This window comes from Capricornis sumatraensis, chromosome 9 (genome assembly GCF_032405125.1).
Source record: "Capricornis sumatraensis isolate serow.1 chromosome 9, serow.2, whole genome shotgun sequence".
NCBI lineage: Eukaryota > Metazoa > Chordata > Mammalia > Artiodactyla > Bovidae > Capricornis > Capricornis sumatraensis.
The window spans coordinates 40,455,363-40,470,090 of NC_091077.1; the positions used below are offsets into that span (position 1 = coordinate 40,455,363).

At 48.4% G+C, this 14,728-nt stretch overlaps 1 protein-coding gene across 1 annotated transcript in view; it reads right to left on the minus strand.

Annotated features, from left to right (window-relative positions):
- ZNF496 (zinc finger protein 496) overlaps positions 1-3,951 on the minus strand; it is a 41,404-nt gene extending 37,453 nt beyond the window's left edge. Inside the window, exons 1-2 of the mRNA XM_068979480.1 lie at positions 3,562-3,951; positions 2,957-3,140 (exon numbers count right to left, since the gene is read on the minus strand). Coding sequence (XP_068835581.1) covers positions 2,957-3,140; positions 3,562-3,951 — 574 coding nt within the window. The remainder of the gene's footprint in view (positions 1-2,956; positions 3,141-3,561) is intronic.
- Positions 3,952-14,728: the final 10,777 nt, after the last annotated feature.

Sequence of the window (14,728 nt, forward strand, 5' to 3'; positions counted from 1 at the left end):
TATCAAAAGCTGAAACAGACTGAGGGACTTCCCTTGTGAAGCCCAGTGGCTAAGACTGCACTCCCAATGTAGGGGGCCTGGTTGCAATCCCTGGTCAGGGAACTAGATCCCACAAGTAGCAACTAAGAGTTTGCATGCAGCAATTAAAGATTCTGCATGCCACCAACCAAATAAATAAATATTAAAAATTAAAAAAGCTGAGGCAGGCTAAAAGCTAGGCCTCTTGCATCAAACAGCCAAGTTGTGAATGCAAACAAAAAGTTATTGCAAGAAATTAAAAGTGCTATTCCAATGAACACACAAGAAAGTGCAATAGCCTTATTGCTGATACAGTGGAAGTTTTAGTGGTCTGGATAGATCAAACAAGCCACAACATTCACTTAAGCCAAAACCTAATCCAGAACAAGGTCGTGGTTCTCTTTATTCTACAAAGGCTGAGAGAGGTAAAAAAGCCATAAATAAAATGTTTGAAACTAGCAAATGCTGTTTCATAAAGTTCAAGGAAAAAAGCTCTTCTCCATAATATAAAAGTGCAAGGTGAAACAACAAGTTATCCAGATCAAGTTAAGATCATTAACGATGGTGCCTACACTGCACAACAGATTTTCAGTGTGGATAAAGCAGCCTTATATTGGAAGAAGATGCCACATAGGACTTTCATAGCTACAGAAAGGGCAATGCCTGGCTTCAAAGCTTTAAAGAACAGGCTGACTCTCTTGTTAGGCACTAATACAGCTGGTGACTGTAAGTTGAAACCAATGCTCATTTACCATTCCAAAACTCCTAGGACCCTGAAGAATTATGCTAAAGCCACTCCGCCTGTGCTCTATAAATGGAACAAAGCCTAGATGACAGCACATCTGGTTACAACATGGTTTACTGAATATTTTAAGCCCCACTGTTGAGACCTCCTGCTCAGAAATAAAGATTCCTTTCAAAATAGTACTGCTTTTTAAATAGTCACCCAAGAGATCTCTGATGGAGATATACAAGATTAATGTTGTTTTCATGCCTACTAACACAACATCCATTCTGAAGCTCATAGATCAAAGAGTAGTTTCAACTTTCAAGTCTTATTATTTAAGGTAAGAAATACATTTCACAAAGCTATAGCTGCCATACACAGTGATTCTTCTGATGGATCTGAACAAAGTAAACTGAAAATCTCCTGGAAGGGATTCACTGTTCTAGATGCCATTAGAACATTCATGAGAACATTCCCGGTGGTCTAGTAGTTAGGATCTTCCCACATAGCTCAGTCGGTAGAGAATCTGTCTGCAATGTAGGAGACCCAGGTTCGATCCCTGGATCAGGAAGATCCCCTGGAGAAGGAAATGGCAACCCACTCCAGTATTCTTGCTTGGAGAATCCCATGGACAGAGGAGTCTGGCAGGCTACAGTCCATGGGATCATAAGAGTTGGACACCAACTCCAGCGCTAAACTAAACCACCACCACCAGCGCTTAGGACTAAACCACCACCACCAGCGCTTAGGACTCAGCGCTTTCACTACCAGGGCTCAGGTTCAACAGCTGGTTGGGGAACAAAAATGCCACAAGCCAGCATGGCCAGAAAAAAAAAAAAAAAACCACTCATGGGAAGATACCAAAATATCAACATCAACACAATAGGAATTTGAAAGAAGTTGACACCAGTCCTCATGGATGACTTCGAGTGGTTCAAGGCTTGAGTGGAGGAAGAGATGGCAGATGTGGTAGAAACAGCAAAGAAACAGAATTAGAAGTGGAGCTTGAAGATGTGACTGAATTATGAAAATCTTATGATAAAACTTGAAGAGTTGCTTCTTATGGATGAGTAGAGAAAGCAGTTTCTTGAGATGACATCTACTCCTGGTAAAGATGCTGTGAAGATTGGTGGTGAAATGGCAACAAAAGTTTTAGAATATTACATGAACTGAATTGATACAACAATGACAGTGAGAGGACTGATTCTATTTTAAAAAGAAAGAAGTTCTGTGGGCAAAATGCTATGAAACAGTATTATATACTGTAGAAAAATTGTTCCTGAAAGGAATGATTCAATCGATGAGGCAAAAGTTACTGTCTCATTTTAAGATACTGCCAGTTACCCCAACCTTCAGCAACTGCCATTTTGATGAGTCAGCAGCCACCAACATGGAGGCAAGACCTTTCATCAGCAAAAAGATTTCAACTTGCTGAAGGCTCACACAATGGTTAACAATAAAATATTTTCAATTAAAATAAGTACAATTTTTTGAGACATAAATGTTATTGTGCACGTAACAAACTACAGTATAAATAAAAATTTCTTATGTACTGGAAAACCACAAGTTCATGTGATTCACTTTATTATCTCCATTGGACAGACTAGGACACTGAGGTTTGCAGAGTTTAGAAGCAAGACCTGGGTCATAGCTGGAGGATTAAAAGCCAAGTGTTTCTGCTGCCAAAGCCAACTGCTTGTGGCCATTAGTGCACTTTGTACAGACATGGCTAGCCACCATTCATGCCCCAAGTCCTAAAGATATCACCCATTCCCTAGGGGGCATTTTTATATTTTCTTTCAACATTATAAAATCTTCAGAGCAGAAGCTATTTAGCTGAGAAAAGAGATGTTCAGAGAGATAAAAGGACATGGCTTTACTCAGCTCCCCATGCAGGCCCTATTTGGACAGTGATGGTGCCCAGCTGTCTCCAAACCAACAAAACAAACTCAGAGATGTGCCCTCAAAGCAGCGAGATGATGCAGTCTCAAAAAATACCTACTCACAGTAGAGGTCCCTCTGGGCAGACCTGGCACCATGAAAAGGACACTCTCATGAGATTCTCACTGAATTGTTCTAGGGAAGGACCAGACTCTGAAAAAGGTTCAGAGCCACTTAGGGGGCAGGAGAGAACCAAAAATGTCAAGAGCTACTTCCAAGTGCACAGGGCCAGGTACAAACGCCCCTCCCCCACTCCCATGGGCACCCTACCTGGGTCCCCGCTGAGCTGGCCTGAGAGCCTGCTTGGAAGCCCAGGGCTCTGTGCCAGAGCTATGGGCTGGGCATCCTGGCTCTTTGCAAGGTCACTGTGGGGTTCTGCTGGCAGCTGCTCTTGCTCTTGGTCTGGAGGGCTGTCCCCATCGTCAATCACCACAGGGTCTTCACAGTGCTTGAGCTGCAATCCCAGAGAGGGCTCTTTAGAGCTCGGTGGAGAGGTCCCTGGCCAGATGAGGACCAGCAATTGTACCAGGGATTGGGCAAACTTCCCACTCCCTGGGCCTGCTGACCATTAACTCAACCACTAGAAGCACAGACCCACCTTGTTAAGGGCTATAAAGAGGGATGACATAATCATGTCACAAATTAGAGCCTTTAGGTAATGGATTCTGTCTTTTGGGGTTATCAAACTTCAACGTGGACGTAACGAAAGCACATGGCTCTAGACGGAATTCCTCATCCCTGGCCAGGGAATACGTGACTCCACCAAAGCATCAAAGCACAAGGTGGTCACCCTCTCCACATCTGCTGCCCAGCCCCACTCTCTCCCTCACCCTTCCCATCCTCCCAGCCAGCCTAGCCCAGCCCCCTCTGCTCACCCATTGCCAGGGTCTCCCTGGCTCTCGTTCCAGGGCCTCCACAGCGGACACAGCCTGATCACCACTCTCAGGTTCCTGGGCCCGCACCCAGCCCTGGACCTCCCGGGGCAGGATGGCCAAGAACTGCTCCAGCACCAGCAGCTCCAGGATTTGCTCCTTGGTGTGCCTTTCAGGTCGCAGCCAGCCCCGGCACAGGTCCCAGAGGCGGTGTAGGGCCTCCCGGGGGCCTGCAGCCTCCTGGTAGCAGAAACGTCGGAAGAGGCGGCGAGAGGACTCGGGACTGGGAAGCTCACCCTGGGAGGAAGGGTTCTCTCCCGGTGGGCTCCTCATTTTCCTGGGCTCCTCACTTTCCTTTGGAGCCAAGACTCGGGGGCACAGGGCTGTGGGCATGATGGGATTTGATGGGGGTCAGCAGCAGAAGACGACCCTATTTCCAAACAGAAATCACTGGCTTCAATGTTCTGGTCTCCTGTAGTAGTTTTTTGGGGGGTGGTGATGGGAAAAGTGAAAAAGCCCACAGAGATCAGCCTTTGGGAGAAGCACCAGGATATGTGACAAGTGTCAGTGTGGATGATCCTTACACAAAGGCAGAGAAGGAACAAACCCATTCCCAAAAGCATCATTATATGATTTCCCTAACTGAGGATTGGATGAACAAGGCAGGCAGTCCAGGAGAAAAGCAGTGACATTTCAACGTGGCACTGGTGTTTCAAGCATCCCAGGAGACCAATGGGGCCGCATGCAGGAGAGAGATGGTAATTAACACTCTGTGGTACCTTCGATGGCCAGGTCCTCCTGGAAGGCACCTGAAATGGACGAGTTGAGAAGGCCGCTATCTTGAGGCTTCAGAGCCAAAGTCACCGTCCTTGCCCTTGAGATCTTTACAAAATGAGCTGAAAAGACAAAGACAGACATGCACAGGAAAAGCCTTCAAAGCTGATCCAGGACAGGAAATTCACCCTGCTGGTAGTGAGTGCTATCAGAGTTAGACCAACACAGAGCGAGTAAGCCTTGCTCAGTGGAGTATGCACCAGGAAGCAGGGAAGAAAGCAGACAGCCCAGAAGACACCCAGACAAAAGATGCGTGTGTGCATGCTCAGTTGCGTCCAACTCTTTGTGATGCGGTGGACTGTAGCCCGCCAGGCTCCTCTGTCCATGGGGATTCTCCAGGCAACAATACTGGAGTGGGTTGCCATGCCCTCCTCCAGAGGATCTTCCCAACCCAGGGATCTAACCTGCATCTCCTGAATTACAGGCAGATTCTTTACTGCTGAGCCACCAGGGAAGCCCCCAAACAAGAGATGGGGAGAGTCAAAAGAGGCACATCCTGAGTTTACTAGAGAAAAATAACAGTAAGTATTTAAAAGCACCGGTGTTTTAAAAGGAGCGTCCATCCAATTCACTAAAGTAAATAGTGAATAGTAATTCTGAATAGTAAACTTCAGTATATATTTAAAGATGTCTGGACCTTTGACCTGGCCTCCACCCATCTTGCCTTCTCTTCTCTTGTCATCTTCAAACCACAATGAAGAAAACCACACACACCTCACAGACCTTCCCCAGGCAAGACAGAGGTGGGGCACTAATGGCACGGCCTCCACATATGAAGAGAAGGGGCTCAGGAGCCCCTGCAACTCCTCAGTGAACATATGCAGGGCAACATCACAGTAGCAGCCACTAAACCAGAGTATGGGACCCAGGGAAAAGGAATGGCAAATACGGTCCCACACAGTCCCCTCCCCCACCATCAGGCCTCTGAGATCCTTGGATGTGGTCCCTTGCTCTCAACACCCGGTTTAGGAGGCTCCCCAGCATGCCAGCACACATTACAGTTTGCCCCACCACCGGATTTCCTCCAGTGTCTGCTCATGCATCTGACACCCAATCTCAGCCCTACTCAACTCCACCTTCCCTGAACTCGGCCATCACACACCTCCAGGGCCTCAAGGTTCCTCAGGTCTGCACCCACCCTTGGTACTCTAGGGCATCTGGCTCTGGGCTTAGCCCATCATGCCTAACCAGAGCCGTGTTCCTGTCACCCTGGCAGCGGCACGTAGGAAGCTCAGAGATGATGAGTGATGAATGAATTAACGTTGATTAATTCAAGAGGATCCAACAGGGGGCGGGGCGTACTTAAAAGCAGCTCTACGAGAAGGAACGGAGCTGGATGAGCTAAAAGGGAAGGGGATGAGCATACCGTATGCCAGGGAAAGGGGCAAGCTTTCCTTTGATCCAGGTTTCGCTCCCTTTTCCCTCCCTGTACACCCGCACCCACCTCCACTCTAGCCAGCTCCCGGCTCCTCACCTCACAGCATGGAACTCCTTCTCAGCGTCTACCTCAAAGCCCTCCGGCGGCGGAAGTCTACGGCGGCAGCTCCTCATCCTTCCAGCCCGGTCTCCCGGGTGTCCTTCCTGAGGCGGGTTCTCTGCAAGGGCCACTCTGTCCCCGGCTAGCCAAGACCCTGTCTCCTGCTCATCCAGAAAACCACGGCTCCGCTTAAGAGGGAAGAAGTGGGATCAAATGCAGGCGCCTGAAAAACATTTGTGCCGTCTCATCCCCCTGCCCAGAGATTCAGAGCTCAGCTCTGTGAAGGGAGGCCGGAGCGCGCGGGGCTGGGAGCCAGGGGACCGAGGAGCGCGCAGTCGCGTGCGCGGGCCGCAGAAGCCGGGGCCGCCCGGGCCGCACTCACCTCCTCACCGAGTCCCAGTTGGCGGGCAGTACAGGCCTGACCGCCTCCGGAGCCCGCCGGACGCTGAGGAAAGGAAAGGCCGAAGCCCTCCGGCTCCCTCCCCTGGGACACTTCCTGCTCCGCTCTAGGACCGGGGAGGTCTCCGCATCTCAGTGGTTCTCTCCTCCGCCCCCCGGCCGAGGTGTGCGCTAGGGGTGACATTCGACACCCCCGGCCCGGCCCGGCCGGCGCGCCCCGCCCTGCCACGCCCCGCTTCGCGCGCGCCCAGGCCTCGGCGCCTGGCCGGGGGCTTTGTGGGTCCGTCAAGCCGCCTCTGCCGGGCCTCCCCGCGGGCTTGCGCCGGGGGCGCGCGTCGAGGCGGGGCGGGAGGCAGGGGCCTCGAAGGAGCGTCGGGGACCGCGCCTGGAGGCGGGTGGCGAAGCGGCGGGGCAGAGAACCGGGTCAGCGGGAGGGCTCGCGCGGGTGCGCCCTGCTGTGGGCGGCCGCCAGTGTGGGAAGGTTGGTCTTGGGGCTCCTCTCTTCTCTGTTCTCCCCCTTGGGACTCGTACAAGGGGCTTGTTTACTCCCAGAAGGGCCGATCCGGTAGCCGAGGCTGAATGCTGGAGTTGGGAGGGGGAGCGGTGGAAGAAGGCTGCGGCACACCGCGGGCCGTTACATTTCAGAATTCCCGTGTGGCACCCCCACCCCCCACCCCACGCCTGCAGGCCCAACCTCCTTCCAGCCAAAACCCCTCTACTCTCGACCCGCGGCCGCTGGAGAGGCGAGGAAGGCTCGGGAAAGGAAGACTCACCTCCCTCCTCTGTCCTCTATCAGATGCCCTGGCTTTCGGAGGGTTTGCGGAGTTTCACAGCTACCCGTTACACGTCCCTTCTGGGCATCAGGACAACCCAGGGAGGGCCCAGAGGGACTTCTGTCCGTTTTGGCCCCCAGTGGGTGGTCGGGGTGCTTATTGCTCCCTTAAGTGTAGGGTGTAGCTAGCTGTTCACACGGGGTCAGGGGAACGGGCTAATGGACTTTGACTTGAAGGCCAGTCGCAGCGAAGGCCAGGAAGTAAAGGCCTCTGGACGTCTAGCCAGGGCTCCTTGCCACTACACTATGCTGAACATGTAGCTCGAAGACACGTCTTCCGGGTACCATCCTTAATCTTCCAGGTTCTGGAGCTTGGGAGAAAGCATGTCTGGAGGTCCTGAGCAGAGCTGGTTGACACCAACACTTCTCTTTTTTCATCTGCTGAGCACTGAAGTTGAACTTTCCCGTAGAAGAAGGCAAAGAGATGTCTATTTGGTAAAGAGGATGGGCTTCCCAGGTGGCTCAGTGGTAAAGAATTGGTAAAGAATACGCCTGCCAATGCAGGAGCCACTGCATATGCGGATTGGATTCCTGGGTCTGGAGGATCCCCTGATGGCAGCCCACTCCAGTATTCTTGCCATGACTGAGCATGCAGATGGAGACTGGAGAGGATACACTACTGCAGATAACTGATGTCCGGTCACATCAAGCAGAACAATACCAGTTCCCCTAAAGAAAGGAAGTAGGCTGGTTGAGCAGATGTGAAAGAGGTGGATGGACCGTGAAACTGTATTTATTTATTTTTGGTGGTGCTGCATGGCATGTGGCATCTTAGTTCCCCAACCAGGGGTGGAAGCTGCACACTCTGAATTGGAAGCACAGAATCTAAACCACTGGACCACCAAGCAGGGGTCTGGAACTGGATTTCTTGGCATTGCTTTCCTCATTTCAAGGACTTGGGAGCCTTTTGTTTCTTCCTCTAAATAACAAATAATCATTCCTGAGTAAGGGAGTTAACAGGGAGCCACTGTTTGGGATATGCTTGGATTCTGTGACTTTTGCAGGAGATAAAGCAAAGGAGTAGAATTCATTTTCGTGAACAGTGATTGGTCCCCCAAATGACAGCCAGGTGTAGGCAGGGTCTTCCGTCTCCCTGGAATCTGCAGATACCAGTGGGAACTACCCCTGTCAGATTTAACTGGATTCAACAGAACTCATGTGCACCCCTTTCTCAGGAGCACCAGCCAGGCACCATGGCTTGGAGGAGAGTTAGGGGAGGAACCAAAGATTAGCCAAGGCAGGTCAGACTAAGGTGCTTTGGCAAATAGTGCAGCCTGCCCTAAAAGTCCAGATGCTGTATGCCTGAGTTCCCAGCTCTGTGATCGGTTGGGTGAGGGAACTACCTGTTAAGTGTTGGTAATCTGAGCTCATAGTTCTGTCCACTGTTGTTCTAAAGCAGGTAAATTCAGAGCCCAGCAATCCTTAACTCACAGCATCAGATCAGTCCTCACTGCCCTGTCTAGTTCCTTCCCCTGAACTGACACCTCTCTGTGAACTATCTCTTAGAAGCTTTGTGTTTATTTACTGCATTTTGCTCAGTGCAGTGGTTATGAGTCAGAGCACCCAGGTTAAAACCTGCCTCGTCAATTCCTAACCAGATGATCTTGGCTATACTTAACCTTTCTGTGCCTCAGTTTCTTCACCCAAAAAAAATGGATAATGCTGTCTATCTTACTGAATATGTGGGGCCATTCAGTTATTTGACAAATGTGTACTAAGTACTCACTAGGCATTCATGGTGCTAGGTTCTATTCCAGGTTCTCAGGGTGCATCTGTGAACACAATTGGCTGAGGGGATTGGTGAGAAGGGCAGGACAAAATCAGTAACGTGATCCGCTATGTTTGATTCGCACTGCAGAGGAAGAAAAACGTTGAGCAATATCAGGTAATGGATGCTGGGGATGAAGTGGGGATGGTCACAGTATTAAGAAAGAGGTCAGGGCAGGTTCCATTGTGATGGTGACATCTGAGATGAGGGAGTTGATCAAGCCGAAGCATGGGTGAAAACAGGGTCCCAAGTGGAGGCCACCATGACAGCAAAGGCCCTAAACGTGTAGAAGCACAGGGAGGCAGTTAGTGAGTGAGGGCCATGGTGTGTCAGCTTAGGGTGGAGGTGGGGAGGCAACTGGAGATCGTGGGAAGGTACTTTCTTTGACATCAAATGGGATTATGACAGATGACACAAGTAAGCAACAGAAAGAAAATCCTGAATGTAAATGCTACTTCAGGACCATTGAGCCATCTCACAAGTAATGTTTCATTTGGTTTCTATTATGTTGCTGATTGAATGTATTTTTATAAAGTCCTTGCTGTGTACCACCAATTTTGTCAACCTTGGGGAGATCATAGTGGATAGACAATCCTGGCTTTTAGGAGCTAGAAGAGGAATCAAATGAATAGATGGCATGAAAAAATAAAACAAGGTAAGAAGGGGCCTGCTAGGGTGGTTGGGTAGGACCTTCATAAGATAACATTTGAGCAGAGAGCAGGTGGAGGGCAAATTAAACAGAGGTGTGCAAGAAGATCATTCCAGCAGAGGAACAGCATATGCAAAGGCCATAAAGAAGGAGGCTTGTCCCCTGGCTAGAGAAAGGGGAGACTGGAATGGAGTGACCATGAATTTTACACTTAGAAGTTTTCAAGTGAGGGCATGGCTTGATGGGGTTTTAATTTTATCATTATCACTGTGCAGAACAGATTGGATCTGAATGGAGGGAGGCAGAGGCTATTTTTGAAGCAGCCACAGAAATGCAAGCAGGACATGGCCCATTCCAGAGTCAGCTGATGGAGGTGAGGCTGGTGAGCAGTAGTGGTTTCCTGCATGGTGTGCTACTGGGTGTTAAAGGAGTGAGAAACGTGTAGTTTTGGCCCCAGTTGGGTGATTGGAGAGTATGCCCAGGAAACTGCAAAACAGTTTTTGGGAAGGGGTTGGGAGACAAAGATGAGTTTTGGACTTGCTAGGTCTGAAATGCTCAAGACAAATAGCTATGATGGTTCTGGAAGAAAGCCAAGGCTAGAGGTGGAAATCTGTTGTCACAGCACACAGTAGGAGTTGAGATCCTAGGATAGACTAGCATGGGTAGAGGAGCTGTCTTGGAGGAGTTGAATAGGCCACACTAGCTTTGGAGACTAGAAAGAGAGGAGAGAGATCCAGAGGGGAAAAAGAGGAAAGGGGGAAGGGGGTAGGGGGAGGTGAAGGAGCAGCCAATATGAGGTGGAGAGAAGTCTGGGCAGTGCTGAGCCTTGGAATCCCATGCAGGCAAAGGTGTTTTCAAGAAAGAGGGATAGTCAATAAGGATAAGTGCTGCTGCAAGATCAAATGAAATGAGGAGAAACCACTGATAAGAGCATTGACCCATAGTATTTGGTATAGAGGCCCCCTGAGCAGAACAGAGGTAGTAGAGCTGTTGGGATGGGGTAGTTTGGAGAGAGAAAGGAGGTGAGGTAGTGGAGACAGTTGGGTAGGAAAAAGTGGCAGTAGCTGAGGGAGAATGGGCCCCATCTTAAAGATGGGAGAATTACAGTGTGTGGCTTAAAGGAAGGAGGGGCTGGGCAGGAGCCAGGAAGAGCAGAGAAGGGAGAAGAGGAGGCAAGGTGGTCTCTGCACCCTGAGCCTAACAGGGAGCAAGTGAGTGGAAGTCCATGGTGGACTTCTGAATACACAGACACTTCAGCAAAAGAAGAAGCAGGATGTGATGGTTTATTTTATGCATCAATTTGGCAAGGTCTTGGTGCCCAGTTACTTGATCACACAGAAGTCTCAAATTTGCTGTGAAGATACTTTTAGGATGAGATTAACATTTAAATTGGTAGACTTTGCATAAAACAGATTATCCTCCATGAATGAATGGGCTTCAATCAGTCAGTCTTTAAGAGTAAAGACCAAGAGAATTCCCTGGTGGTCCAGTGGTTAAGACAGCGCAGAGTTTTAACAATGTGGGGGGCATGAATTTGATCCCTGGTTGAGGAACCAAGATCACACATGTCATGCGGCACTGCCAAAAGATTAAAACAAAAGTAAAGACTGAGGTTTACACACACACACACACACACACACTGTCCTCCCTCCATCCCACACATAAGGAATTCTGCCTGCAAACTGCCTTCTGTCTTGAGCTGCAACATCATCTCTTCCCTTGGTCTCTGATCTGCTGGCCTGCCCTGCACATTTTGGGCTTGCAAGCCTCCACAATTATGTGTACCAGTCTTGAGAAATAAATCAATTGATCCCCTCCCCTCTTCATACACACACACACACACACACACACACACACACACACACACACACTCACACCCTATTGGTTTTGTTTTTTCTGGAGATCCCTGACTGACAGGAAGGAACAAGAGAGAGTAGAGATGTGAGAGCAGGAGGAAGGCATGACACACTCACCTTGCAGAGCAGAAAGGTGAATGGACTGTAGCAAAGGAAACCGTAGATTATGCCAAACATGGAAAGTGAACTTTGCACCATAAAGTATCACATATAGCTTTCCTAAAAATGCTGTATCTACAAACAGAAGGGCCGCAATTACGTCTTCCCCTGGGGAGAAGGTCATCATTCCACAGGATATACTTGTGGATGAATGACAAATACAGGTGTATAAAATGTGTCACCTTGTTGTCTGATTCCTGGACCAGCCATGCCTGGCTTACCTGAGAGCTTATTAGAAATAGAACCCTCAGGTCCCAAACACAGTCTGAATCGTTAACCAAATACTAGGACTAGACTTTCTAGTTACTTGCAATTTGTTTTGTTTTGTTTTTTGGGTGAGTTGAATGGCATGTGGGATCTTAGTTCCCTGACCAGGGTTCGAACCCATCGCCCTTGCAGTGGAAGCTCCACTTCCACTTCCACCAGGGAGGTCCAGCTCTTTGCTCTTTGCAGTTTGAGAAGCTCTGTTGTAAAGGAGTCAGCATGATTCTGGGCAGAGTAGATGCTCAACAAACTATAGCTTGACCAGCAGTCCTAAGAATAACAGTGCTGAATATTACTATGACTTATTCATAGACTTCTAGGAAGCAAGGACAATAGGGTTCTGACTTGGTACCCCAATATCCAGCAGAGGTTATGGCTGAAAAAAGGGCTCTGAGAATCCACTGAATGAAGAAATTTGGCTTGTTTAATTTTCTTGCAGTACAGGCCTCCCAGCTGTCACATGAAGGCTGCTCATCTATTTTTTATTTTGTTTTGTTTTGTTCCTTTTGCCAAAGTCAAAAAGACTTTGAGAACTACACAAAGGTGAACATAACCAACTATTCAAGGGCTCCAATGAAAGCACCTAAACTAACCCAATTGTTCACTGGAAAAGGGTGCCAAGGATGGAGGAGAAGGAGGAGGGTGTTAGAGAAGTAGGGGTCACTTGTGCTTTGGATGCTCTTTAGAGGTGGGCTCAGGACAGGTGGGATTAACTAAGGATCATGAGTTGTCAGGAGGTGAGGGTGACTTAATGGAATAGTCACACATGAGTGTAGCAAGCAAGGGTGTGGGTGGTAAGAAAATAAGAGTCACTCCAAGATGGGTGCATTGTGGCATTTCACAGTTGCGGCAAAACCTTAGGAAAACCGTGTTTCCTGTGAACACATAGATACTTTACTGTGTCTGTCTTTCCTGCCTGTTCTTTTTCTTAAAAAAAATTTATTTATTAAAACCTTAGGAAAACCATGTTTCCTGTGAACACATAGATGCTTTACTGTGTCTGTCTTTCCTGCCTGGTTTTTTTTTTTTTTTAATTTTTATTTATTTTGGCTGTGCTCGGTCTTCATTGCTGTGCACAGGCTTTCTCTAGTTGCAGTGAGCGAGGGCTACTCTTTAGTTGCTGTGCTCAGCCTTCTCATTGTAATGGCTTTGTGCCTTGCAGAGCACGGGTTCTGGGCAAGTAAGATTCAGTAGTTGTGGCTCTCAGTCTCTAGAGCTCACCCTCGGGCTTGGTTCTCTTGAGGCAGGTGGAAAATCCCAGAGCAGGGATCGAACTTGTGTCTTCTGCACAGGCAAGCGGATTCTGAACCATTGTATCATGAGGGAAGTCCTCCTGCCTGTTTTCTCTGTCCACTTGATTTTCAGTTTTGCTCCTGCATAGTCTTTGACTCTTTCTGGAGGGAATCAACCTGGCCATTGCAGTTCTTTGAATGTTCCCTTTCATTCTGTCTGTTCCTTAAGTGAGGTGAATCCCAGGATCCTGGAATTTCAGGAAGCTGGAGCTCAGGGAGAGAAAACTGGTCAAGGATCCCAGATGTGTGGGGATCAGGGTGGGGAAGGCAGAAGTCATGCACAATATGTTTGGCATATGCTAGGCTTACCATCTGCATTTTATCACTTAATGCACACTAGAATCCCAGGAAGCTGGAGCCCTAAGGGCCACATGAAGAGCTTGGAGTCTGTCCTGTAGGACAGAAGTGTTCACTACATGCTGGATCCCACACTCTAAGGTGTGTCCTGATGCCTTCTCAGAGCATAGAATCTATGCTAGCCCCTTCATCTCTATCTAGCCTTCCTATTCAAGTGTGGTTTAAGTCATATAATCATGGAGTACCTTTATCTTAGTAGGTATTTTTTCTCAATCAGTCTCAGGAACAGGGAAATCTTATTTCTGTTCCCTTGCTCTGCAGGTTGCCTAGATGCTGGGAGGCAGTAGATAAGTTTCTCTACTCATATATGATGATACAATACCTGGGTCACATGAATCAAACAAAATTTTTTGCATAAGTACTCCAGTGACAGGGGCTTCTCCAGTGGCTCAGTGATAAAGAATCCACCTGCAGTGCAGGATTTGCAGGAGATATGGGTTGGATCCCTGGGTGGGGAAGATCCCCTGGAGGAGGGCATGGTAACCCACTCCAGTACTCTTGCCTGGAGAATCCCATGGGCAGAGGAGCCTGGTGGGCTACAATTCATAGGTTTGGAAAGAGTCAGACATGACCGAGTGACTTAGCACATGCACACGCACATCAGCACAGAGTCAGGGATACTTAGGAGGTACTTACACATCATAATCCCCCTTTCCTCCTCAATTAGCTGTACATGAACTTTTAAACTTCTTAGTGTTCAACACCTGTAATTATAGTGCATCTCAGTTTGCGTTTCTGCTACTGAACACCTGGATGGTAGTCACTATGTATTTTTGCTCCAGACATAGAGAATTCTGAATTCTAAGTCCTTATTCCTCAGATGTTCTGAGTGCTTTCACTAAATCTTTTAAACATAGTATGATCTATTTCAGGAATTTCCTGATACTATTGACCCTTCTAATTTTTCCAGTCTCCCTTCAGCCCCATTCCCTCAAGCTCAGTTTATTTCACGGGCAGATAGGGATGGCAGTGAGAGTCCTGTAATGGGTCAAAATGTATCCCACAACATGATATACTTAAATCCTGATCTCTTATTACTGTGGAAGTAGCCTTATTTGGAAGTAGGATCTTTGCAGTTGTGAACAAGTTATGACAAGGTCATACTGAATTAGAGTGAGCTTGAAGTCCAATGATGGGTTCCATATGAGTAGGTCATATGAAGGTGGACACCAGGATGAAGGTCATGTGACCATGAAGCCAGAGATGGGAGTGGTGTTTCTACAAGGCCAGGAATGCCAGGGGTTGCTGGTAATCACCAGACACTAAGAGAAAGCAGGGAAGGA